The sequence below is a fragment of the Colletotrichum phormii genome (assembly GCF_030913505.1).
Source record: "Colletotrichum phormii strain CBS 102054 chromosome Unknown BDP81scaffold_31, whole genome shotgun sequence".
In the NCBI taxonomy this organism is placed as follows: Eukaryota; Fungi; Ascomycota; class Sordariomycetes; order Glomerellales; family Glomerellaceae; genus Colletotrichum; species Colletotrichum phormii.
In genome coordinates this window covers 466,262-492,057 of record NW_026851473.1, presented here as the reverse complement: position 1 = coordinate 492,057, position 25,796 = coordinate 466,262, and the positions used below count along the sequence as shown (strand labels likewise).

Below are 25,796 nucleotides of genomic sequence, written 5' to 3'. Positions count from 1 at the left end.
CATGAGGAGTCACCTGAGTTCCCGGATTCTCTGCGTATATCAGGTAGATAGCCGCCGCAGGCCTGTGGGGCGGGCCCCCTGGCCTTGTTATGCATGTTGGGTTGTAACACGCGACGCCAGCATTTGATAGGCCGGCTACTTTTGCAAAATCCTCCTCTATCAGCTTACGGTATATTAGGTAAGCAGACGGATACTGGCTTCGGGGATAATTATGAGAAGAAAACCGTTTATCGGGGCGGTATCTCAAGCTCCATATACTTTTATCCAAGGATTCTTTAGCAAGCACGGAAAATTAACAACCGGTTCCCCTACTCGTGGTTCGTCTTTAGCGCGCTATTGCTTTGCTTAGGGGATAATATAACCGATCGTATAAATACGTAATTATCCGCCGTCCACTCTTCTCTTTGGTCGATCTCCCGGTCGTGAAGGCATATCCCCTTGTTACTGCCCAATTGTTAATTGCCAATATGAGGTCATCGCGGGATTCATATTCGCTTTTAGGAGGTAGACAGTCGTCTAGGAAATTGAGTGCTGGATTGTCCGGGGCTATTTCCATTCTTTTCAGAAACTTGTGGCCGAGTTGCCATGAGCAGAGAAACGTGTAGAATGACGCGAGACGCGTTCGTCCATCTGTGCCGCCAGCTTGCTTAGTCATTTTGACGGGTACCCGTGGAATTTTACATGCACGGGTACCCGTGAGCCTATTGGGAGCCCTTTATCCGGCCGTGATGACTAAGCCAGCTGTCCCACTTCGCCCAGGGCAGGTGCCAGCCAGCCCATGTGTTACGAGCTGGACAAGGCAACCAACTGTGGCACAAAGCAAAAGCTTCGATAATGATGACTCCGGTCATCATTGTCCCTTATTCTGCATATATAGCTACGCGCCCACAGTGACAAGTTGCGGCGGGCGTAACACCATGGTACCTGCCTATTACTCCTTATCAGCCTTTGCTGTTCCAACCAGGTCATATAATACAGTTTAGTAGCTAGGTTTTCAGTAGATAGTCCTGGTGGTAATACTTTTAGCGCCTACTTAATCTATGAGGTCTTTTTCACACGTGTACCTACTTGATGTGTATTTGTCTTCACGGGTAGACTCCACCTGCACGTTTTCTCTTGACTTTTCCAACGCTAAACACAATATAATCAAATACATGTAGTAAAGCGCTATCCTGGAAGGTGCTGAGCCTCTTAATACAGACATAGCCCTGTTGTAAACAGCCTCTTCATGTATTATTCCGCCCAGTATGCCATCACCACAGTGTCTCAGCCCCTAATCCCAGAAGAGAGATTCTTCAGCATGAGAACTGGAAGCATGACTTGTTGCTATCCCGAGGACAACAGACATTGGTGTTCTGATAGCAGGTTCCGCAACCGCCGGGGCAAATAGAAGGATATCCGCATGATTGGCGCGCTACAAGATGATGAAGATCAACAGAGTCTCTTGGAAGTTCTTGAGGAATTGTTGCGGCGGCCGCCAAAGCCAAATATAAGGCGAGGATGGAGAAGTGCATCTAGTTCACTGAGGTATCAGCATAATAATACCTGTCAGTCAAGTATGTTAGCTTCCACATACCGTGTAGCCCAGAACGTCGTCAGTAAAATGTTAGTCTATGTTGATCTTCGTCTGTAGAAGTTTTATAGATAGTGTCGTTGTGCCATAAGAGACAAATGCCTGCTCGTCGGAGGAAGCAAGCCTTTAAATCTAAAAGCGGTACCTGGGTTACAAGGTAAATTTCTCACGTATGGGACTGCCGACGGGCCCGAGACGATCTCCGTATTCCATGAATCAAATCTAAAGCTACTGTGTAGAAAGAGGTTTAATAGATTGGATGACATCACTCGACTGTTGTCACGGGCTGGAGCCCGGTTGAGATCTCCGGCCTTGCCGGAGCCGCACGTACACCCCTCTGCTGGGAAGCTGTCCGACCGCGACCTATAATAACCGATTATTATATTGGATTATTATATTCGGTTATACTGTAGGCTGGAGCCGGTCGAGATATCCGGCTTTGCCGGAACCACTATTCTACCGTAGTATACCGCCGAGTCCGGGTATGTGGGCAGTACACACTGCTCATCTGGACCAACGAGGCAAGCAATGAGGCAATACGACTGGTGTTGACGGTTGGTTGGTGATGTTGTGGTGAAGGTGGCTGCGATGGGCTGGATCAACCAGGAGGTGGATCAGGCAGCTGGTGCCTGGGGCACCAGCCACTGCCTCAGGTATCCACAGTCCCACAGGGTATATCATGCCATAGCTGTACGCGAACCCCTGTAATTCCTCCTTTTCCTCCTCAGCTTAGAATAGTCAATCGACGGCACCTCTACGTTGAACAAGCCTAGGGGCCAGCCCCTTACAACTGTTACGATCCTGCTATGCTGTGGATACTCATGTATAGTAATCCTTCTCGGCCTTGTGCACTGCCAACTTTCTTTTACACGCTGACGCAACCTGGCAGCAGTAGCTTGATTCGACCAACGCCTGTATCAATATAGTTAGGAATTGGATAAACACTAATCCTTGCCACAGTCGACGTCTAGCACGAAGGCTACCGAAAACTAAGGCCCGAAATTCAAACGGAGTAGAGCCGGATTGCATTCTTTTGGGTCTTTAGATAAATTAAAACTCCACACTCTCGGTAAGGTAAGTACTGATGCTGGACGATTATGTCACCAGACCCCCTCCGCCAGTGCCTAACTGCGATGCCATGGATGTACGTGAGGGAGAAGACTTAAGATATACAATTCATTTCGTTCCTTCCATCTCAAAATAGGCCAATAGGTGAATGGCCCCTCGAATTCCTTGTAAATACCTACATGATCTAAAAGCTTTATAATTCCCTGACATCTTATACACAAGGAGATCTGCTAGTATTGCATTCCTTAAAGTGCGATATCTCGGCTCAGCAGAGAAAACAAGTCCGTTGCAGATCGCTGGGTCTGAGTCAGGTGTTCTTGAAGTTTAATCAAAACTATGACGCATGTATCGGGTTTTCGGCGGAGCCCCTACCATAACACGGACTCGGGAAACGAGGAACCCGACAGCTGCTCACAATGCTGATCTTCGGTGCCGACGAGGGGTTTTTATCTCGGCACCCGTACAAAATTCCTAGTCCGTTAAGAGCTAAAACGATCCAGACATACCAGGATTAATTTGACAGCAAGGACCAGTCACTCAGGCGGTGATCAGTCGTGCGGCGAATCTAGTGGGCAAGGACATTGCTAAGAAAGTGCCGCACTCATAATGTCGTCAAGAAGTTGTGGTCAAGCTAGGCACATCTAAGTTGACTTCGCGAGACCGAGATAATGGACATTCCCGGGGATCGGTAACTTAGTGTTGGTATTCCTTTCACAGGGAATTTGGTTCGAACCGTAGGGTCCTGGGGGTGACGAAGTATCAATATCTCTGTATTGATTGATTCTGCGTGAGGAGTAGAAGGGAGATTCCAACCGGAGGTTGGGTGGGTAGTCGAGGTCTAAGTGTACCCCCTCGAGGTGGCCCATGCTCTTCCCCTACTCGCGGCCGAATTGGACTTCCAATCCGACACTGACTATCTCTCTCTTTTAACGTCTAACTGGTACGGTTGGAAGGATAATTCGAACGCTGCGAAGTCGTGTATCAGGCGTGTAAGACCAGTGCTGTCTAATGTGCCCCTTTCTCCTCCTTCCGAGGTCCCTTCCGTGTGACCCATCCCTCCATTCGTACCGTGGCCTTCCCCTTGTCGATGAAGTGTTCCAATCCCTGGTTGGGGCTCGCTTTGGCGGCGGCGTCGGCGATGGACTGTGCTGGGTAGGTGGCTCTTCGTCTTCTGCTTGTTGGTCGTCGGGTTCGTCGTCCTCATCGTCTGAGGGTGCTGCGACGATAATTTCGTCGAGGACAACTTCCTGCTCAATCTCAGGGGGTGGAGGTAGGTCTTCCCCTGGCTCTCCTCTATCTTGTGGTTGATCTGCGATCTCCTCGTTGTCGTCTCTCAAGTAGGGTCGTACAGCAGTGATCGATACCTCCAACGGTTGGTCTCGATCTCTGGCTACGACGCACGATCGCTCGTCGACGGAGATTAGTCTGAATGGTCCCGTCCATTGATTTGTAGTTGACCTCCAGACTCTCACGTCTGAGCCTAGTGGCATGTCGAGGTTCGATGAGATGTCTGGTTCATTACGTGTAGCCAGGGCTTCATTGATTTGCCTCCTCGCATTGACCTCGCGTAGCGCCTTCATGGCCTTCTCGATGCCCTTCGCGCGTTGGACTACGTCTAGTGACGGTGGTGAGGCTGTGGTCGTTCTTGGATAAGCACCGAAGACGAGGAGCGTTGGGACTAGTCCTTCTGGTCCCATGGTATCATTGCAGCATTTGAATGCTGATTGGAGGCAGTCTTCGTCAGGGGCACCGGGATTCTCGTCTTTGATTATCTTGAATGCCCTTTTCAGCTGCTGATGTGCCCTTTCCACCTTGCCGATGCTGTGATGTGCCTCGACTGGTACCACTTTCAGTTGGATGCCGTATGATTTCGCATTATCCCTGAATTCCGTGGACTTGAAGCTGGTTCCGGCATCTGTTCTTATGCCGTCAGGTGGGCCGAGGTACGTGTCGATCCACGCTCTTTTGACTGCTGCCCACACCGTCTTCGCCTGGAGGTCGTCGAGGAACTGTCCACCTTGGAATGATGTGGCCGCATCAATGATGTGAAGAGCCGGCTTGCCGTTGAGGTAGAAGATGTCGATAACGATCTCCCAGTTGAAGTGAATCTCATCTTGCAACTTGAAGCGGAATCTGCGCGGCCTTTGGGCGTTCATTTGACATTGATGGCAGATTTTCGTGATGTGCTCCAAGGCCTCGGTCTCGACGTCGTTGCCCGACTGTTTGAGCAAGTTCTGTAATCTCGGGACGGATGGGTGCCCAAAACGCTTGTGTAATCTCCTGAGCTCAACCTCGGTCAAGTAGTATACCGACCTGCTTGCGATCTCGAGCTTCATAAATGCGTGGCCCCATCGTCTTTCTACTTTTTCGAAGTGCGTGCCATTGGAGATCCGGTTCTTGAGGTTCTCGAATGTGATGCCTAACCGGTCCATATCTCTGAGGCATAACAGAAAGGGTGTATTGACCGGAAGGATATGGAAGGTCATGGTTCCGAAGGTGGTGGTGATGCTCACCGTACCAATTCCCACCAGTTGGTCCCCTGGGCCGAAGCTGATAACGGCGATGCCTGCCTTCGACCTGTCGAGCGCTGCTGGGTAGATCTTCTGTAGCGCTTCCAACTGGCCCTGTCCCCCGGTAGACCAATGTGATGCTCCGGTATCAGGGATAATCCCTTGGAAGACGTCTGGCCCGTACCTTTCCTGGGTATGGTATATCTGGGCCGTCCCCTCGTCTGGCTCATCTGGTGGATATAAAAAGGGGAGTAGTGAGGCCCCTGAGCTTGTCTTCCTTTTTTTTTCGGTACGGGTGTGATCATCCAATGCTTCTTTAGCCAGGTTGTGGTCACTCAAGGCTTCGCTTGATCCTTGGCTTCCTTCGTATAGGGCCGACGATCCCTTACTTCGTACGAATCTGCCTTGACAACCATGGAAGAATGCCTCCTCGTTGAGGGTATTGACCGCTTGCCTGTCATTCAGAGTGGAATATCCTCCTGACGATGAGGGAGCGAAGAAGACGTGTTGGACCTCGTCGACGTCGTCGAAATCGTTATCGACGATATCGTCGATTCTGTTAAGGAAGGGAGTGATGTCCTCATCGATGTCAGATTCGTGATCAGGATCCCCTTGTGTGGAAGGGCCCTTTCCCTCGTAGTCGATGAGGAATTGCTGGAATTGGCCCGGGCTCGACTTGCCCTCAGTGCCTTTCGTCTGCTTGTATTTCTCGTACGACTTATCCCTTTCCTCTTGGGTATGGCTTGTCGACCAACAGCCGTCTTTCTTGCAGACCCAGCACTTTCCGCGAGGCTGATTTCCGCGTGGCCTGAATCTTGTGGCTGCTGTTGATCCTCCTCGTGTCTCTTGCTCATTGGATCGGTTGCCGTATCTGGCTTCCTTTCCCTTGCCGTTGTATGTACGGTCGACCCAGTGTTGTTGATATGGTGCGTCAACTGCTCGGAATTGCTGTTGTCTGGGCATCCTGGCCTCGATGTTGAAACTCGACCTCAGCCGTGAGCAGAGGGTCTCGTAGTCGGTTGGCGGTGCGTGCAAAGTCATCCTTGCCTCGGGGACTCGCTGGACCGCTGTACAGAGATATCCGACTTTTCTCTCGTTGGTTCCCTCCGTTGGCTGGGTCTTGGCCAACTTGTCGATCTTGTCGATAAGCTCCTCGAGAATCTCAACGCGTGGCTTGCCCTCCATTCCGCGAGCGATAGATCCATATGAAAGTGCCCTTAGCTCGGCGAGGAGCTCGAGGCTCCTATCGTGTGTCTCGAAGCGGCTTCGGATTGCGTCAACAACGCTGAGGAAGTCTGATTTGTCGAGTGTACGCACCGCGAGGTAGTAATATTCCTTTGCCTTACCCGTGAGTACAATCGTGATAGCTGAGTGGTATTGGTGTTCCTTGATTCCTGCCTTCTCGCAGTAGTCGTAGAACATGGTCAGGGTCTCTTGTAGGACCTCGTACTTCCCCCCTGCATACTTCTTCTCTTTTGGGAATATCTTCGTGAGGTCCGTTAATTGCCGTGGGTTAGCGATGATTGGATCCTGCTCCTCGCGTGATTCGCGTGGTGTCGAGTTGAATCGTTGGCTCTGTGTAGTTGAATGTGGTTCTATTCGCATATCACCGTTTTGGCCCATGGGTTGCGATGTCGACGGTAACCTTGGGCTTGTAATTGCAATTGGAGGAACCGTTGCTTGACGTACTTCTGGAGGTGGGCCGCTGTTGGCTTGTCTCATATAGGGGCCGATTGCGCCATTGGTGATCATCAAGAGAAATTCTGGCTTGGTAATGCGCTGCCTGAACTCGCTAAGCCGGTATATTGCGCGGTCGACTTGCTGTTGGTTCCAAGGCGTAAATTCTGATGCTGACAGTGTGGCTGCGAGGGTCTCGTGAGGTTCTCTCGTAGCTGACGAATCTGGTAATATGCCTCGGCCATGAAGGAATCTGACGACTTCTCTGACGATACCGTCGTTGGCGCTTGCAAACCATTTGCCTGGCCAGTGGCCGATATCATCGGTAATCTGGTAAAACAGGGGTTGCCCCTCGAGTCCTTGCTTAGCGTAGATTTCCATTAAGAAAACGAGGGCAGCGTCGACCCGCTCGTTATCTGGTGTATCCGATGGTCTGAAGGTCCACTTTCCCCAGTATGAGTTGTTGATGTCTAGCCACTTGAGAGGTATGGGTACCCTAGTCATCGCCATTCTGGTTGACTCGCTTATAACCGTACCCTGGCTAGTGCTCGTATCAGAGACAGTCGGTGTGTTTGATCTTGGTGGACTGGGGGTCGAGCCGCTTATCGGGCGTGGCAGCAGCAGACTGTCGTCGCTGGCCTGATTAGACGGGGTCTGGCTCGATCCCGCCTCTCCTTGCTGACGGGCGCTAGATCTCGTCGTTACTCCTGGCCTCGTTGCCGTGGGTTCCTCGGGCTCAGCCGCCATCTTGGTCTTCTTCCTTGGTCGCGTGGTGCCCTTTTGTGCTTTGGTCGAAGGGCTCGTACTTCACGCGTTGGAAGGTATAGTCGGTATATTGTCTCGCGGGCGTAAGTCGCAGGCTGCGGAAAATAGATATAATTGTCGCGCGGTCTGGTCGCGGTTGGTGTACTTGACAGACTTAAATTCGCGGTCTTCCCGCGATGAAGTCGGTAAGTCAAACCCCCCACTTCCTGGCACCCCCCTGTTTCTGGCACCACAAAAACGATGGGATCACAACCCGACCTCCTCATTACTATTAACTATTGATCCTCAACCACACCCACTACAATACAGCTGCCAGCCTCACTAGGGCATTCAGAGTCGCTGGATTCAGCCGTGATAACCTCCTTTTCACCCGCTTCGATTTGAGCCCGATGGATATCCCTGATGTTCGCGAACTTCGTGTTGGGATCGATTTGAACAGTCTTCCTCTTCCTCACTGCAGCGTTGGTAACTTGAGCCCTCAGGTGAGCTAGTTGCTGCTGGGCAGCTGCCAGTTGCCAGGCCTGCTCTGTGAAGCCTTTTTTCACCTTCCTGAATAGCAGCCGTTGAGTGCTGGTATCATTGTCGAGTTGGGTGTATAAGTGCAGTTGACCGCTGAGCTCTGCCAGCTTCCTGGGTGTCGACCAGACCACTGCAGAGGAGGCAGAATCCCATGGCTCAACAGGGGTAGTTTGTTGACCATTATGGCATCGCTTTCTGCCCTGACTAGTTGGTTTGGGTGTGGTGGGCTTAGCAGGAGGCTCAGGTAGTACCATAGGGTTCATCAGGGGCTTAACCATCGCCACAGGGTGTAGACCAGTCCACTTCCAACCACTTCTGATGTTCGAGACTGATAGACCAGCAAGTCGAGCCTTCTGGTAACAGTCCAGGAAGTTCCTTTTACCTATAATGGTAGAGTCGTTCCATTGAGACAAGTAACCGAGCTCCTTCCGATAGGCTGACTTAACAGGGCTGAAGACAGACTGGTCAAGAGGCTGGAGGACATGAGAGGAGTGTGGTGGTAAGAACAGTAAATGGATATTGTTAATATAGCAATTCCACATGAAGTCTGTCGTCGTATGACTCCCATGCCCATCCACAATCAGCAGTCGAGCCTCCCCCTCAGCCTCAGGCATAGTCTGTGGGATGAACACCTTCTCTAACCATTCAATGGCAGTTAAGTCTGTAGTCCAGCCATTATCTGTTGCTGTGAACTCCCACCCATCGTATGGAACGAGATGTAATGGAAACCACTGCTGTTGGACTGTCTTCCCCTTGAAAATGATAAGAGGACGAAGTGCCCTACCCAAGGCTGAGATACACTCAATGATAGAGACCCATGCCCTCGACCCAGGTTGTTTCTTGCGAACAGACGTCGTCTCAGCCATACCCAGCACTAACCCATTAGCTCCCTGACCCTCGAGGATGCCAGTCTCATCCATATTATATCTGTTGGCTGGTTTGATGTCCTTGATCTCAGGGATAGCGAGGAACTTAAACCAGTTCCTAATGACCTCAGTAGATGCCCCATTAACGCGTCTAGAATCGATAGAACGACTTCTCTGAACCTTAATGATAGGGTTCCTTCTCACAAAGGCATAGATCCAGCCTTTTCCCAGTGGTTTGGTATCCCCAGCAGCAGCCAGAACTCGCTCTGCGAATTCCTTCACCTGTTGGTGCGTTGGTGCGAGGCCCAGCGAAGCCTGAATGCGAACCCATTGTGCCAGCTTACTCTCCTGGTCAGGAGACAGCCTCTGCCAGTCAGCAAAAGCCACTTTCCTAGTCTGACCACCTTGGAGACGTAGTTGGAGGGTTGATCGTGGTATCCCATACTCCAATGAGGCTCTCTTTTGACTCTTGCCGTTTGAGATGTCCTCGAGAGCCTGACGAAGCTGATCTTCGGTATATTGAGGCATTAGATATAGAAGAAGGTATGTGCAAAAGATGAGCCCATTTGGACGCGAATTGAAAATGTTGTGATAAAAGGAGGTTGGGGGTGGGCATTGGGTTGTGGTGGATTTTCGCGTTTTTGTGGGTGCCAGAAACAGTGGGGTGCCAGGAAGTGGGGGGTTTGACTTATAAGTAAAGGATCCTTCGTCGGTCGTCGGGCGCTCGAGGCGTCTGGCCGGTCGACCGTCAAAGGCGTTGCTGACGTGATGGACGCCTCCTCTCGTGAGATTCGAGAGGTCAAGGGAGCACGATTCCTCTATCCCGTTCGGTATTAGAGGGTCGCCTCTTCTGCTTTCGTGGGATGCCTTGCTGATCTGCGATAGTGGAATTTAACCACTGATCAGTGTTGGTATTCCTTTCACAGGGAATTTGGTTCGAACCGTAGGGTCCTGGGGGTGACGAAGTATCAATATCTCTGTATTGATTGATTCTGCGTGAGGAGTAGAAGGGAGATTCCAACCGGAGGTTGGGTGGGTAGTCGAGGTCTAAGTGTACCCCCTCGAGGTGGCCCATGCTCTTCCCCTACTCGCGGCCGAATTGGACTTCCAATCCGACACTTAGCCTTTCTTAAGCCTTGCTCTCTCCTTTAGCGACCTGCTTGTAGCACGCCTACCTTGGGTCTATAATCTCCATCACGGACATAATTCAGAAACTGCAGTGTTTCTTTTCAATTTCATACACAGTCGAAGATATTTCTTTGCGTTGTTGATCTCTAGCCAGTGTATACGGACTAGACGGACGAACCGAGAAGTGCCGCTGATCAAGAGTCTACAGCATCTTTAAAAAGGTAATACCGGCTCAGGATTGAGTTGATGATTAGTGATCAATGCCACCCTGCTATTGACAAGTATCTGCATTGGTGAGGTGTTTTTAGTACACCAGGACCACCCGTCATTTGCAGAATCGACGAACGGCTTCTACCTTCCCTCGTCTGCAAAAAAACCGGGCATTATTGAGTAAGATTCAAGAAATCAACTTACAGTACGTGTAGGCTTTAGTAAGTTCAATTCTTGTCCTGGGTGAGGTACGTTAGCTCGGACTTGGCCCACGAGGGAAGGTTCTCGCCAGATGGAGACATTTCGCGCTTGAACTAGGTGGAACAAATACCGACGAGCTCTTTAAGTATTTAAGGTAAGTTACTCTACGACTACTTATGGGACTGTGGATACCTGAGGCAGTGGCTGGTGCCCCAGGCACCAGCTGCCTGATCCACCTCCTGGTTGATCCAGCCCACCGCAGCCACCTTCACCACAACATCACCAACCAACCGTCAACACCAGTCGTATTGCCTCATTGCTTGCCTCGTTGGTCCAGATGAGCAGTGTGTACTGCCCACACTACTTTACTCAGGAGTTTTACGACGGTTGGTTGAAAGCTTCAGTCTTCTAATCAAAATTAAGACTCTTTCACACATTGTTTCCGACGACGTGGGCAGCTTCCCAAGTTGTTCGCCAAGATACTATGCTTACCTTAGCCGGTGACGTCTACTTAGCTTCTTAGTCCTTAGCGACCGTGGGTAGATCGTTTTCTGTCACGTACTACGCAGTGAAAAACGTGATGTTGCTCAGCAGGATCCCTTTCCCAATAGCAATGTCTTTTTACGTTGTAAGTATCGATTGGGAAAACTTCGGACTGAGTCATGGCCCAATTTCCGGATTGCTATTGCATAGTTACCGAAAACAGATTACTTGGTAATAGTTCCCCTTCCCTATAGGGGGGGAAATGTATCTCATAGTGTTATTCCCCAGGCCTATGAAGCGTAAACAGCTTCCAGTTCTTTGCGATTCCGATTCCTAAGGTAGTAGGTCATCCAGAATTTCGCCGGAGTTGTGCATTTTCGATTTTCTATGGTTGACCATCGAGGTACAATAACAAACTTAGTAAAGTAAGGTAAGTAGTCTCCTTAAATGAATCAGTGATGCAAACGACAGATGACTGAATACATTTCTGTCGAATTAGAAGTCCAATTCGACCGCGAGTAAGGGCAGAGCATGGGCCATCTCGAGGGAGTACAATTAGACCTCGACTACCCACCCAACCTCCGGTTGGAATCTCCCTTTTACTCCTTACGCAGAATCAATCAATACAGAGATATTGATACTTCGTCACCCCCAGGACCCTACGGTTCGAACCAAATTCCCTGTGAAAGGAATACCAACAATTTCCTTTTACTCCTTGCTTCTTCCACTTGGCAACATTTGCTCCAGCCTACTAAACATATTACAAGGGCACCTGTCGGCCGTGATCATTCCCACAATCTTTTGCAATGGTAGTCAATACTAAGCACCGCGTATTGTAAGCAAAATTACACAAGGATATGATCTCCCTCTTGAGATGCTCGAAGTTCGATGGACTATAGCACCAAGTAATCGGTAATAACGAATCAACATAGCCTAAGCAACTATGAGGTCGGCTGCTCTCAGACCCTACCTCATGCAATGCAAGTGCATTGTAAGCGTGGACCAGTTATTAGATTTCAGTCCTGAGTGGCGGGTCACATCAACATTCCACCAGCAGTGAGGTGAGTCTTCGGGGCATGTATGTACTACGAGGGCGGTTGCCAAGTCGAGCAACATTGCTTCTCTCGGCTTGCAGCACGGAGGGTGTAGCAGGATTTCTGAAGAAGAGGCAGCGGACTTTGTCAAAACCAACATGTTCCACAGGATTCAAGTAGCAGCTCATCGAGTCTCGTCAGCCCACTACATCTAGGAACACGCTCGCTCTTCCTATTATCCTAGTGGTGGAATGAATATTTGGTGGCGTTTACCAAGGCTGGGCAAACCGTGTTGTCTCTTGGCCTTCGGTCTAAGTCGACCGAGGTGTGCCTTGAAATGACAACAAATCAAACTCGAGGGATTCCTCCTCCCTCCAACTGCCTGAAGTGCCCCGTTTACATGGCTGTTCCCGATCCACGGTGAAGACACTGATGCAGTGAAAACAAAAGTCTCATAACGTGGTTTACCAGTCAGCCGCGCATTTCCTTATCGCATACTAAATTGCATATTTACCTAATTTCTTTGAATAATAACTAATTAGAAATATTTTAGTATCTTCATAATATAACTATTTAAAATAGTTAGTTATAACTAGTTAGATTTAATAAAAAAAGACACATTAATCTTTTTATATTGAAATAAGTAGTGGAATAGAAAAATGGGTCTTTAATAAGGATATAATATAGTTATTTACTCTTTCTCTAAATAGAAATTAATTTTTAAAACTTTTTATTTAGTTTAGTGACTCTTATCAAAGACTAATGAAAAAATTTGAACGTTATATAACCAACAATGAAAAAGATATTAATTATATAATGTAGGCGACTTAGTATACGATAAGGAAATGCGCGGCTGACTGATATGCGCGGCTGACTGATATGCGCGGCTGACTGATATGCGCGGCTGACTGATATGCGCGGCTGACTGGTAAACCACGTTAGCTACTTTATCTACTGGTGCCACGCACATGAAGAACAATGGGTAAATTTCTGACCCAGCTTTGTGATGATGATGAAATCACATTGCAATTGTCATCGCCTGTGAAAACAATGTGCCATCGCGCGGATAACAGGATGCATCAACTAGAAAAAGCGGAGAGTGAACCAGAACCTCGGAAGTGTCACCTCCACCCCGCGTTTATTACCCCAGCAAAAGTCCCCAGGTGGGTGCATCAGGCCAATAGGGAGACGCCAGCTCTCCCCCCAGTCGGTCACTGCCTGCCTTTTGTTTCGCAAAAGTCGACCTTAATCCCACTTCGCGTCTGACTTATCATGGGCTTGATTGAGCACACCGCATGCAGAATATGTTGTTATCCTCCTCAATCCCCAAATCCTTCAGGCTTTCTGCAGTGATACCGGGCCATCTGGCGGCGACAGATGTAGACTAATTAATCCATATCAAGTGCGTAAGTCCGATGTGAAATTGCAGTTGCGGCGCAAGCGGCTTGGGAGCCAAGGAGCCAAGACTAGGCACTGCGCTGGGCAAGCTCGACGGAGAGAAAACAAAGTTGGCTTCGCTAAATCTCAAGACGAACTGGCATGACTTGGGGACATGACTGAATCATTCCGAGTACGCACGGAGCTTGTGCGATAGTACCTTTTTTCCTCCTGTTTCTTTAGGCACGCACACTAGTCCCGTCAGACGATGCAATGCTCGCAGCCTCGATCGCTTCTCGTAGACTTCACTGTCTGCATTCCTATCTTTGTGTCAAGCTGTTGCATGCAGCCAAGACATGGGCATCGTTACCCATGACCATCAGCTTTCAGGGTTCAGTGCATCGACCATGAAGTAGTTCGTCCAGACACGAGCACGCTACACCACACCATCTCGAAAGTAATCTGAACGAGAGGTCGGGATCCTGGTAGATACTTCTGCATCAATGAGGCACCTGATCTACCGGCGCAAAGGAGCTCCTCCCCTAGCAATTTCCTCACGCGCTCGGTCGAAAGATACCCCAGAATTTCGTCTTCTATCCCCGCTTCATTTACGCATTCCCCAAAAAGACAACTGTAAACCCCATGGGGATAGTGTGGGGAAATTGAGTTCACGCAATCCAAACTCGGGATTGAACTTGCGCGAATAACCCCAGCATCAAGGGCAGGTGGTTGGAGGACACTTCTTGGCATCTTGGCAACCAGGGAACCGGTCCGATCAATGGTATTCAGACGTGCAACACAAAAGTGCTTATCTTCTCCATCTTCCGCTCTTCTGCTTACTGGCAAGTCTCCTGTCTTCTCTAACCACATCACTTCCCGCTATCATCGTCACATAAAGCATCAGCTTAGACGACTAGAGTGTCAAGATGGCCGACAACGAAAAGGGACTGCCCGAAACCTTGGCCAAGGCCAGGTCCAGGTCCGTTGACCACGCAGAATATGGCACATACACTCCCAACATTGCTCTTATTCAGGCTGCCGCAGCCGCTAGCGAAGAAGAGACTAGGCTGCCTCGCAAGGAGCTCGTGTCACGATATCTGCCAGCCGCCATCTACAGCATGCTCCTAAGCATGGCCCTGATTATGGAAGGCATGGACGTCGGTCTTGTCAACAACTTCTTTGGACAAAAGGCGTATTTGAGGAGGTTCGGCTGGCCAGACGCCAACGGCAAGCAACATATTCCGACTTCGTGGCAAGCGGCCATCGGTAACGGCAACAACCTCGGTAGCATCATTGGACTGCTTTTCAACGGCTGGCTTCAGTCCCGCTATGGTTCCCGACGAGTTTACATGGGTGCCATGGCACTCATGGGATGCACGATCTTTTCGTTGTTCTTCGCAGTCAACGTTCAGATGCTTTTCGCCGCCAACATTTTGTGCGGCATTCCCTGGGGTATCTTCCAGACCCTAACCACCGCCTACGCTGCCGAAATTTGCCCTGCCGCAATGCGAGGCTATTTGACTGCCTGGGTTTCCATGTGTTGGGGCTGCGGCTCATTCCTTGCCGCAGGCGTTCTTCGTGGTTCCCTAGGTCTGAAGGGAGACTTGGCATGGAAGATTCCTTACGCCCTCCAATGGGTTTGGGTGGTGCCCCTGTTCACTGTTGGCTTTCTCGCCCCTGAAAGTCCATGGTACCTTGTTCGCCGTGGCCGCATCGAAGAAGCCGAGAAATCCCTACGCCGTCTTGCCCGCAAGAACTTTTATACCGAAGAGACCATGGCTCAGACATTGGCTCTGATGAGACACACCAACGAAATGGAGAAGATTGAGTCAGCTGGCGCTAGCTACCGCGATTGTTTCCATGGTACCAACTTGCGCCGCACAGGCATTGTGGCCATGGCTTGGCTTATTCAAATTCTCAACGGCCAGGCCATCTGCGCCTATGCCACCATCTTCTTGCAATCGGCCGGTATGCCAGAGGTCCGAGCCTTTGACTTCAGCATGGGTATCCAGTCGGGCAACATCGTGGGCACTGCAATTGCTATTTCACTCATGGGCAGAGTTGGGCGTCGCGTCTTCTTCTTCTGGGGTTCCTCAATCATTGGTCTCCTCATGCTCGTCATCGGCATCCTAGGTTTCATCCCAGGAAAAACCAACGTTGCTCTCGCTGTAGCTGTGGTCATGATTATTGTCAACCTGACCTTTAAGCTATCGCTGGGTCCTACAACATACACCATTGTCGGAGAGACGCCCTCGAGTCGCGTTCGAGCTCAGACGATTGTTCTAGGTCGCGCTATCTACGTCGTTGGCCAAATCGTCGTGCAGCAGCTCAACCCCCGCATGCTTAACTCCAGCAGCGACTCTTGGAACTGGGGTGCGAAGACTGGGTTGTTCTATTTCGGACTTTGCTGCCTCTGGGCTGTACTGATCTTCTTCTTCCTCCCTGAAACTAAGAACCGCACTTTCGCAGAGCTGGACTACCTGTTCCAGAAGAGGACTCCGGCTCGTCAGTTCGCGACCACCCCCGTTGATTGTAAGTCAAAGCTTTTCCATGTCTCTGTTGCCTTGGACTTCCATTACGTCCCCTTTTTTCGTTTAAAGTTGAATTCACTAACACATCTCATCGTAGTGTTCGAATTAACTGGAGGTGATAATAGCGCCAAGAAGCTCGACGAGGACGACCTGAATAGGAACGTTAGTGAACTCAACGAGAAGCATATTTAGAGCACACTTTATTGGGACGCTCTCTGTCGCTTAGATACATTGATCAAGTAAAGGCGTACCGCACTGTTGAATACATACTCCTGATTTAACGTAACGTTATTCGAAGGCTTGCACATGCCTCAAGACTTGCGTTTACCTTGACTAATCCCCACATGCAAATGAACATGAACCCAGCTTGCTGCTTATCATTCTATTACACCCATCCTCTGCATGTGTCTCAACATAGTAGTGGCCAGCGACGGTTCCTCCTGCAAACATCTACCCACGTTGAGCGTCTTGACGTGTTATCATCAGCATCCTGATTTCTCCAAACCTCCCGCAAAACTTCCCTCGACACGCAGTAACCTTTCCATCCAGACTTAGCATGGGCTCTCAACAGCCGAGAACTGAATTGCTCCCGTTTCTCTGGTTTCGTCGCTTCTGCGCCTGCAATGAAAGCTGGCCAGGCTGTGCCTGGCCCTAGCAACTTGTTCCGGCTCAGCGCGTCATCGAACCCTTGCAAGGCTTCCATCACTTCATTGACGCTTTCCTGGAGCAGCATGGGATTAATCTTTCGAATCCTCCGATAAAAAAATATCATCAGGGCCAGGCTTAACGCCCGCACCACGTGCACATGGGGCTTCTCGTCATCCAGATCCTGTTCATGCTGACCGTTGTATCTTGCTCTAAAAGCACAGACAGCTTCCTCGAGATAAGATGCCTTTGGCTGCAGTGCTGCCATTTTGATGGCGTCAGGCTGGCTTTCCTTTGGCGCTAGATGATCCATGACGTTGGCCAGTCGCGTAATCTGAGATACAAGCCTCAGCCAAGTTTCGGGCACGCCGTAGATCTGCATATACATGTCTTCTTGGTCCTGTATCGAACTCGCCAGATGTATGTCTTTGTTAGTAAGGGGCACATCATCGTTGATGGGCCCACCGGAAGTGTGGTCAGGATGAAGTTGGAAAGGTTCCAAGTGAAGAAAGTTATCAAGAGTAATTTCTGGGTAGCCTTTTCCCAGCAACTCCGAGCTGGGGATGACTGGTCTAGATGATGCTGTTCCGAGCTGAGCCTGGTCATGAGAAGTAACCCAGATACCATTAATGCTCGTTGAGTCGAGTCTTGGTGCTTCGTCATGGAATGTCTTAGTGCTTTCCGAGACTATCCTCATCCAGGCGTAAACATTATGCAACAGTCGGGCTCGACGTGATAACTTTGACTTTCGCAATCCGCGAACACGAATAAGCCTCTCCATTTCTAGGAGATAGCGGCATGTGTCTTGTTCGTTACCAGACAGTAGCTGTTCTAGAGTCAGCACAATTCCAGAATCATGGTATTAGTGAAGTACCTACAGCGGTTGCAAGAATGGCTGCGGCGGCCATCAGTTGTTCCTTGTATTTGGCCTTTGTTGGAGTAGCAGACTCTTTCTCGAAGCTGAGCATTAATTGGGACTTGGCACATTCATATGTCCTCTTAGAAAGAGACATCCAGTAACTCCCTGGCTTAGCTAGCTCCGGAAAGTTCTCTGAATTGAGCGATAGATGAAATGCGGATACCGCAATGATGGCATAGAGGTTTGATAGGTTGGCGTGTCGGATATCATTACTGGAAAGTCCAAGGATAGTAAGCTGGCTGAGTGTTACGATAGCAGAAGGAAAGTTCAAGATTCTCCAAGCGGACTTCTCGTTAATCGGCAGTGAGCCCATTTGATTAATTACTTCGTCATAGAAGTGCCTCAGTAGAAGCGGAGCATCCACGACTAGATCTTCTTTGGCTGTAAGATGGCGTCAGGCTGTATGCTGTTGGACTCTCGGGTGTCTGTTGTCTGCAAATTGATCGTTTCACAGAGCGTCCATCCGTCTAGCGTATCGTATACTGGTTGATTGGTAGTTGGAACACAGTCCATGGAATGGCTTGGCTGGGGAGAATTGTTCACTCCGATATCCCAGGTGAACAAGTCCCCCCATTGAAGGAAATCTAGAGAGTCCGAGAACAGCTCATCGAGGGCGTTAAACATCGTGAAGTCGTTCTCATTAGGTCCGGAATATCCCGAGATATCGGTCGTGGCGTCATTGTTGTCTCGCATAGGATTCATGTTGCATCCGGTGAAGGGTGAGACGGTGCCTTCCGAAAAGGAGATAATGGGGGAATCGTCGGAAGTGCGTTTCTCGACCACTGCAATATTTGGCTTCGCACCTTGTTCTGCCTTTGGCTTCCTGTCTTCAACCGCATATGTTCCATTGAAAACACCGAATGGCCCGATATTGAGATTCATGTCATTGTTGATCTCCGTTGATTTAGTCATGTCCTCAATCCTGAAAAGAGCTTCGTTGATAGTCGAGGGCAGATTCACAATGAGAGAAGTGCTCATCACTTCTCTCAATTCTTCTGTAACACTGCATATTCAGCTATACGATCACAAATCAAAGACCTCGGACTCACCAGAGTACAAGTGACGCCTAGAATACTGTGCGGCGTCATTTGCAGGAGGAAAGAACGTGCTAGAGTCGTCCGGGCCAGCCACTACAACCCAGCGAAGAGCCGCTTTGAAATCGCATTCCAAGCCTGAGATGCAACATCTTCTGCACCTGGGTGTGGTCTGGTCATATTTCAGGTGACGTTTCCTGCACGTCTTACATCCTTCAAAAGAATGTGTTCCTCTGGATCTCGACGTGTGCATGATGCAGTCGATGCCCTACAGGCTTGAGGTAAGGGACTTGAGGATACCGGTGGAAGCAATCGGTGAAAACAAAGACTTCCGCAGAGGACGAGAGATAACACGTTCTTTGGCAAGATGGCCCGGCATATATGACTCGGCAATGTATAGAGATTGTCTCCGCATTGGTTTTGGAGAAGCATTGTCTGGGGAAGAAATGCATATACGGACATGTGTCCAATATGTATTATCTTGGTCCCACATGCAAGTCAGGTCTGTATTGCAACTGTTATTGGCAGGCCTCCGCGGGAACAGTTAGCGATAAGTGCTGCACCTTTGATCAATAGCCAGGTACACCATTTATTACCCCCGCGGAGTGAGACAAGAAAAGCTGTACATTTCAAACCTTTGTGAACTACTGTGATTATTCTTCCATGATTAGGGGACTCGGAGCCGACTCGTGCAGCTGCTTTAGGGTAAGGTTCATTCGTACAATTAACCGTGTGGACAGAGTAATTGCCAATCCCCGGGTCAATCGTTTCAAGTCTACTATTGGCTCTGGACTAAATTGGAAAGTGACCCCGGAAACTATCGCTACATGCACCCAGCTCCATACACCCAAGACCTCTATCATTATACCACCACCAGCCTTAGTCTGTATTCAGAGCAGAGCCAATCCTCCATTCAGACCTCGTTCTGAGAACTATGCCCTACCCAAACAGCTTGGCAATCCTTCGGTTGTTCCATTCCCACGAAGTCACATCATCGTAGTGGCACGGGGTAGCTTCTGTGATAAACTCCTTCATAGGAAGCAAAGACGCATGGCGATTCGGCTTCACGAAATACGCAATAGAGTACCGCTCAGGAATCTTAAAGTTGTCGCCAGCCTTGATTGCAGGAGGGTACGTGACACGATGGCAAGCAGCACGGAAAGCGTCGTTGGTCAAGCGTTGCAAAGAATCGCCGATGTTGAAGATGATGTCGGTGGGCGCTAAGGATTCCACGCTTCGGAAGACTCCAGGCTGATTTTGATCCTCTACTTGAAGGCCTCCGATGGAATCTTGAAAAAGCATGGTGATGGTTCCGAAGTCGGTGTGCTCGGCAATACGTGTGGCTGTACCATCCGCGAGCTCCGTGGCAGGAATCGCCGGGTAATGAAGAAGACGAAACTCGTTCTCCGCCCGGTTATGAAGTGTCCTTAGATATTCTTCTGATACCCCAAGAGCAATCGTGAGAGCAGAAAGGAGCTGGATCTCGGTTTTGTAAGCCTTTTCGTAGAAGGATTCCATGAAGTTTCGGAAGCCAGGAAGGCTCTCTTCAGGGACCCAAAGGTTGTCCAACAGGTCATCGTGCGAGCTGCCCATGTCCAGAGTTTCCTAGTCGTGTTAGTCAACCGGGCCCTGGGTCTATCCTTTTCGCAGCATGCAGTACCTTGATATCGCGAGTTTTGCCTGGCCCTAGGCCCTTCTCGTATCCACTGATGTTTGCGACATTCTCTTGACCGACAAAGCTGTATCCTCGGTTCGGATTGGCTTGAGGCGGGTGCTTGGCTTTCATCTTCTCCTCCAGTGGCAAAGCAAAGAATTTTCGACTCTGTTGTTGTGATCAGCTTTCATCTCAATTGGTCCGTACTGTTTTGAACTTACCATCTCGAATAGTTGGTGGATGTCCTCTGCTGGTATGCTATGATTTTGAATCTTGACGCCGCCTCGCGATTTGAGCAAACGAAGTAGCTCATTGCAGAATTGCCTTTTTTGCTCTTCTGTTCCAAAGAACAGAGACATGTCGAGTGTGGCGCCTTTATCCTCCATGTCGGGTAGTATAAGCTAATCGTGAGAATATAATTCGATGTTGAGAATGTCGGGTTGATTTGAACCTTGGTCTGTCTTCAACGAAGTGGGTGTGGTCAAAGGAGTATGTTCTACTAGATGATGAATCTTGAGACATTATATACTGCATCGCCATAGACCGTTATGTAGTGAGACGGCAGCTAAGTCTTGAGATCATTACTATCCATTTCGTCAAGTGAAGCCGAGTCAACTACCAGTACAGGGGTGACTGTGTCGCATCCACAGGTAACTGGACTCATTGTCTTTTTCGGGTGAAATATGACCAAGTATCACATGTAACAGCTCTACTGATTTCATGGATTGCAGCCAGAAAGTACCTGTGAGATTCAGGCGTGGATGAACAAGTGCAAGAGAAGCCGATGCGAGAGTACCCTAGATGTCGAAAAGAGCGTTATGCTCATTCACTTCTAACACTCTTTGGGACAGGCAGGCACATTAGTTAAGTGGGCCAGAGGTGGCAGACGCATCCAGTTGGGCAGGAGAACCCGAACCCCGCAGGCAAGTCTAAAGGTACCTTAGATACAGATAACGTAAGTCAACCCACCCACTTTCGTGTTACGACCCAACATGAGACCAGGGCGTGCCCCGCTGACGCCTAGCGGCTACGGCGCATCATATATGCAGGACGGGACGGAACATTCGGAACATTGGGGAAACCCTAGGAACGGAAGAACTATGGTACAAGTTACGTGATGATAAGAGATATGATAAGGGATAAGGATATGTTGGATATGCGACATATCCAACCGAGTCAAGGATATGTTGGATATTCGGCATATCCAACATATCCAGACAAAGTGGACTGTTCAGCACTGTTCAGTTAGGATCGGACTTGTATATAAGGATGGACTCGAGCTGGGCTCTAGGACAGACTTTCCATAGCTTCTTCAGCAATTAACTTCGTATCAGGATTAACATCCGCTTTCAGCTACTACCTTGACAAGACTACGATTGATCACCGAAGCCTTACCTACCCTTACGATTGACAGACATAGCTTCCCTGAAGCTATCCCCGACTACGATTACTGTTACCAGTTCCGCAGCCTCAACTTCTGCAAACTACCCCTACGACTAGCTGGCCGTAACACATGGCCATCCAGAACCAACAGTCGAGGCTCCTTTTGACCGTTAAGTCGACCAAGGGGGTCCCTAAGGGGGGGGTCTGGGTCTCTGGCAAGAACACCTCCTTCAGCCAATGGAGGGCAGTCTGGTCGGTCGTCCACCCATTATCTGTTGTTGTGAAGTGCCGAATATCCAACATATCCTTATCCCTTATCATATCTCTTATCATCACGTAACTTGTACCATAGTTCTTCCGTTCCTGGGGTTTCCCCAATGTTCCGTCCCGTCCTGCATATATGATGCGCCGTAGCCGCTAGGCGTCAGCGGGGCACGCCCTGGTCTTCATGTTGGGTCGTAACACCATGGGAGTCATACGACGACTGAATTTATGTGGGAGTGCTTTAGTAATAACGTCTACTTGCTCTTCTTGCAACCATATACCTCTCATGTCCTTTAGCCCCTAGATATGGCTGTTTTTGGACTAATGAAGTCCACTTACAGGAAGGAGCTCGGAAAGTGCGATATAATAGACAATTCTATTATCTTTGGAAAGCGGTACTTCTTAGACTGCTATTTGAGGGCTCGTTTGGCGGGTTTAACGTCGTTTAATACACGAAGTGGTTAGAGAGTAACTGGACTATGGCTAATCAATATAGATCGACCACTTACTAACCTAATAGTCCTGCCTAGCCTAGCCATACTATTAAATAATACCGCAAATACTGGGTAAGTAACTGGTAATGCCCTGGGAGTTATTGACTGGGCAGTAGCGACGTCTATTGTTGACTGGTTAACTCCTAGGAAGGCCAGCGAGCTGTCTGGCTACTTGAAGCTATTTATAGAGCTTAGTCCAGACTACACTACCTAACGACTGCTCTTTAGGAAGGTCAAGAAAGCTTTAACGAAAAAGCTTACTAGTTAGCCACCTCTCGGTACCAAGTTCGAATTCTTAAAGCCAGAGTTACCCGCATAGCCCCTAGGAAGAAGAAGACTGTATAAATAGACCCTAATACCAGGTTCGCTAATATTAAGGACATATAGAGAGCTTAGAAGGATTCTGGCGAACGTCTTGTTAGTCCCAGTTGACTTGCAAGTGTCGATTTACCTAGTGACGGTAGTGAGTGTATTGTAGTGGCAGTGGAAGGTAGTTAATTAATTGAGTGTACTTGGTGGTGGTGATCTGAGACCATTTTCGTTGGGGTGGCCGAAAGGGGGGGTGGGCCGAAAGTGGGTGGGTTGACTTACTATGAAAAGCGGCAAGTGTGCCCGACATAGGAATCATCCTCTCGCAACCTTAATGCCAGTTGCCACATGCCACAGAAGTTTACGTGGTATCAGTAAGATTCGATCCATGTGAGGAATATGTTCAAGTTCGTGTCATTCCAGATTGCCCGATAAGCTACACCCCACACGCCCTTCGCAAGTTCACCATAGCAACATTCATGACCGATTGTTATCATCACCACCAGACATAATAAGTCTTGCTACGAAAACAAAGTTATGGATTATCTTTGATGCCCCGGGATCAAGGCAGCGCTATCATGCCGGCAGAATAATGTTGACTCGCAGTACTGGCGGAAAAGTCTGAATCAGCTAGGAAAGGGCTTTTCAACCTGGAAAACGATTGAGCGACCATGAAGGATTGCAAGACTGGAGAACCATGGCAGCTAGGTGTGATTCATGATTTCTTAGGAAGAACGTCTTCCAGATGGGGTTCAATTCTCTGAAGGCCCTGGGCTTCGAACTCGGAGTAAATGCAGGTACATCGAATGGACAGCTACTCCCTCGCAGAATGCACACTTGGTAGATTGAAAGGTCAACTCTCTCCTTTCGCCAGGGTTGCCAGTCTTGAGAGGATTCATGGGACTATCAGCGTCAACTGAGTTAGTCGTAGAGTCAACAACATATGGACGCATTTAGCAGGAATGGGTGCCCTAAATGAGCCTCGTCGCTCGAATTTGGGTTCTATGGGGTTGGCGCACTTATGTGGTCGGTAAGCGAGCTGAGGAGCTCGGCTTGGCATAAAGAACAAGATCACCAGGAAGAGAAACACCCTCCTGCCCAGACGATGCCACGTCACATCGATGCAAGCCAGGAGGTCAGGCAAAATGAGTGATTGTCGTTTACGCAAGAATTTCAACTCGAAGCAATGCCAGACTCCACTAATGAGATTATATAATAAGTATGCATAAGCTCATGGTGCAAGTAAGGCAGCTTTGCCTCGCTAATTTTCATCAAACTACGTGTTGGGCAGAGATTATCAGGTAGGGGGTCAATGGGATGTATTGATGAGTATGAAGAACGAGTGGCTATGGGAATATCCCGACTATCTATATAGTGAGTGGAAGACCCTTTATACTGGCATATCCTTGGCAAACTTAGTCATGCTTGTGTAAGACCATATTGTTTCATAGGCATAGTGTGACAATCGTTGTAACGAGTGTACTGGGATGAGCCTGACACTACGTTTCGTCGATGTGGTCCTGAGTAAGCAACAGCAGCTCGTGATCCAATTGATGCAACCAAACTAAGCCCGGAACAGTGGATTTGGGTTCGTATTCGGAATGCTTTGTCACTGAATTTTCAATATTACATCCCATACAAACGTGTGAGCATGACATTTCTTGTCAACTGCTGTCTTTTACTTTTTCTAGCAGTATGTCGTAATTGCATAGGTAGAGTAATAACCTCAGACTGGATTCTGAAGCCTGAAGTTGCAGCTACAGATCGGCCAACGCCGTTTGCCTGTGCCAAGCTAACATGCGGCATCTGGTCTGGCTAGTAATTATTACTGAGAACTTCGGGCATCCCGGGGGCTCATACTATTAACACATATGTAAATGTGGCGGAAAACTCAATACGAGGCGGCACATCACAATGGAAGTCCGCTTCTTGCATTCTCTCTTGATGTGCAGATACACGATCATTGGTCTTGTGATGCTACGTTCTCCAGCGCTTGTCGGCTTCGAGGCCGCTGAATGCAACATCTCGTAAACCAAGGCCCGCAGTTTACATGTCTTTGACCGCTTGGCTGGTCACTCCAGCTTAGGGTCTCTATTTTGGGATGTCTGCCTTCTATGAGCATACCGGCTTCTGATGGAGTTGATGAGTGCCTTTGAATATTTAAGGATTCGACTTCCTCTATTCAACTCGACTTTTGAGCTTCCATCATCGGCATTCATTACATCCAAAACTCCCAACAATTCATTCAAATCTCTGTGGGTACCATCCTAGATTAAATCACACTTCTCCCGCTAAAGTCACCAACGCGGGGCCAGGGCGCAATGCGGTTCACAACTCTCACACTCATCGCTCTTGGATCGGCAGCTCTGGCTGCTCCTGCTCCCCAGTCCAATCCTTCATTGGTGGAGGATGTCTTGATACTTGACTTCTCTACCCGACACCAGCCTGAAGGGGCAGTAGACAGCGTTGGGCTTCACATCACCGCTCATGATGCCGACAACCTGTACTGTGGAGTCACTGGGGACGTCGTCCTCGCAGAAAAGTATTCTTGTGGCAGTAGCAAATACAGCTTTGCCCTTGTTAAAGGGATCTTCGACACCTGGGGTGTTCGCATTTATCACCGCTGGGGAGTTGCGTAAGCTACCATTGTTCATTCCATCTTGGAGAACATCTACTAACTTCAACTTCAGAAGCGGCGCCTCTGGCTACCGGGATGTCCCCACGTACTGCCACGCGGGTCCTTTGGGATCCACCGTCTGCACCAGCCAGGGGCCTGTCAGCCTGTACATTGATGCCGTGCCCAAAGACTGGTGAAATGACAGTCACCCGTCTGTCTGAGGCTTTAAAGTCATTCTTTAAGACCAAAGTTACCCAAAGTCTTTGAATCGAGATTTCATCTCCTGCCTTCACTTGGGTCATGACGAGACACCACAACACTAGTACTATGTACAGCCTTTGCCATCCAATATGGTGCTGCATTAGGCTACCGAATGCCTGTACCTTAGATCACATAGTTATCTACATTATTTTGCGAACCTCTCCTTTGGCTGGCTATGACACCCGTGGCACGAGAGTGAACTGATTCTTGTCCCGGAATTAGAGACGTCACTCCTGTTCTAGGAAGATATGGGTCAATGATTGGCGTCGAACTT

The 25,796-nt window shown here is 49.2% G+C and overlaps 5 protein-coding genes across 5 annotated transcripts; 2 read left to right on the top strand and 3 right to left on the bottom strand.

The window, feature by feature from the left end:
- Positions 1-910: 910 nt before the first annotated feature.
- Positions 911-1,618, bottom strand: BDP81DRAFT_440293 (uncharacterized protein). Its single transcript, XM_060591491.1, has 2 exons — positions 1,577-1,618; positions 911-1,514 (listed from the first exon to the last, which is right to left on the bottom strand). The coding sequence occupies exon 2, from the start codon at positions 1,512-1,514 to the stop codon at positions 1,296-1,298; it is 219 nt and encodes a 72-aa protein (XP_060439155.1). The 5' UTR covers positions 1,577-1,618; the 3' UTR covers positions 911-1,295.
- A 12,510-nt stretch (positions 1,619-14,128) lies between these two features.
- Positions 14,129-16,316, top strand: BDP81DRAFT_385276 (general substrate transporter). Its single transcript, XM_060586975.1, has 2 exons — positions 14,129-15,943; positions 16,040-16,316. Exons 1-2 carry the CDS (start codon positions 14,338-14,340, stop codon positions 16,132-16,134), a joined length of 1,701 nt encoding a protein of 566 aa, XP_060439154.1. The 5' UTR covers positions 14,129-14,337; the 3' UTR covers positions 16,135-16,316.
- A 35-nt stretch (positions 16,317-16,351) lies between these two features.
- Positions 16,352-18,793, bottom strand: BDP81DRAFT_465642 (fungal-specific transcription factor domain-containing protein; the record flags this gene model as incomplete). The annotated part of the gene is made up of 5 exons (XM_060594303.1): positions 16,352-17,413; positions 17,466-17,887; positions 17,959-18,192; positions 18,310-18,501; positions 18,556-18,793. 5 exons carry the CDS (start codon positions 18,791-18,793, stop codon positions 16,352-16,354), a joined length of 2,148 nt encoding a protein of 715 aa, XP_060439153.1.
- Positions 18,794-19,253: 460 nt separating this feature from the next.
- On the bottom strand, positions 19,254-20,733 carry BDP81DRAFT_475956 (uncharacterized protein). The gene is made up of 3 exons (XM_060594757.1): positions 20,416-20,733; positions 20,201-20,362; positions 19,254-20,145 (listed from the first exon to the last, which is right to left on the bottom strand). The coding sequence occupies exons 1-3, from the start codon at positions 20,578-20,580 to the stop codon at positions 19,480-19,482; spliced, it is 993 nt and encodes a 330-aa protein (XP_060439152.1). The 5' UTR covers positions 20,581-20,733; the 3' UTR covers positions 19,254-19,479.
- A 4,232-nt stretch (positions 20,734-24,965) lies between these two features.
- On the top strand, positions 24,966-25,458 carry BDP81DRAFT_454848 (uncharacterized protein; the record flags this gene model as incomplete). Its single annotated transcript, XM_060592997.1, has 2 exons — positions 24,966-25,279; positions 25,335-25,458. The coding sequence occupies 2 exons, from the start codon at positions 24,966-24,968 to the stop codon at positions 25,456-25,458; spliced, it is 438 nt and encodes a 145-aa protein (XP_060439151.1).
- Between the last annotated feature and the right edge of the window lie 338 nt (positions 25,459-25,796).

Coding starts and splice junctions, on each gene's coding strand:
- BDP81DRAFT_385276 (XM_060586975.1), top strand. CDS start 14,338: ATGGCCGACAACGAAAAGGGACTGCCCGAAACCTTGGCCAAGGCCAGG. Junction 15,944..16,039: donor CGCGACCACCCCCGTTGATT/GTAAGTCAAAGC, acceptor ATCTCATCGTAG/TGTTCGAATTAACTGGAGGT.
- BDP81DRAFT_475956 (XM_060594757.1), bottom strand. CDS start 20,580: ATGGAGGATAAAGGCGCCACACTCGACATGTCTCTGTTCTTTGGAACA. Junction 20,363..20,415: donor TCCACCAACTATTCGAGATG/GTAAGTTCAAAA, acceptor TCACAACAACAG/AGTCGAAAATTCTTTGCTTT. Junction 20,146..20,200: donor GCAAAACTCGCGATATCAAG/GTACTGCATGCT, acceptor TAACACGACTAG/GAAACTCTGGACATGGGCAG.
- BDP81DRAFT_440293 (XM_060591491.1), bottom strand. CDS start 1,514: ATGCACTTCTCCATCCTCGCCTTATATTTGGCTTTGGCGGCCGCCGCA.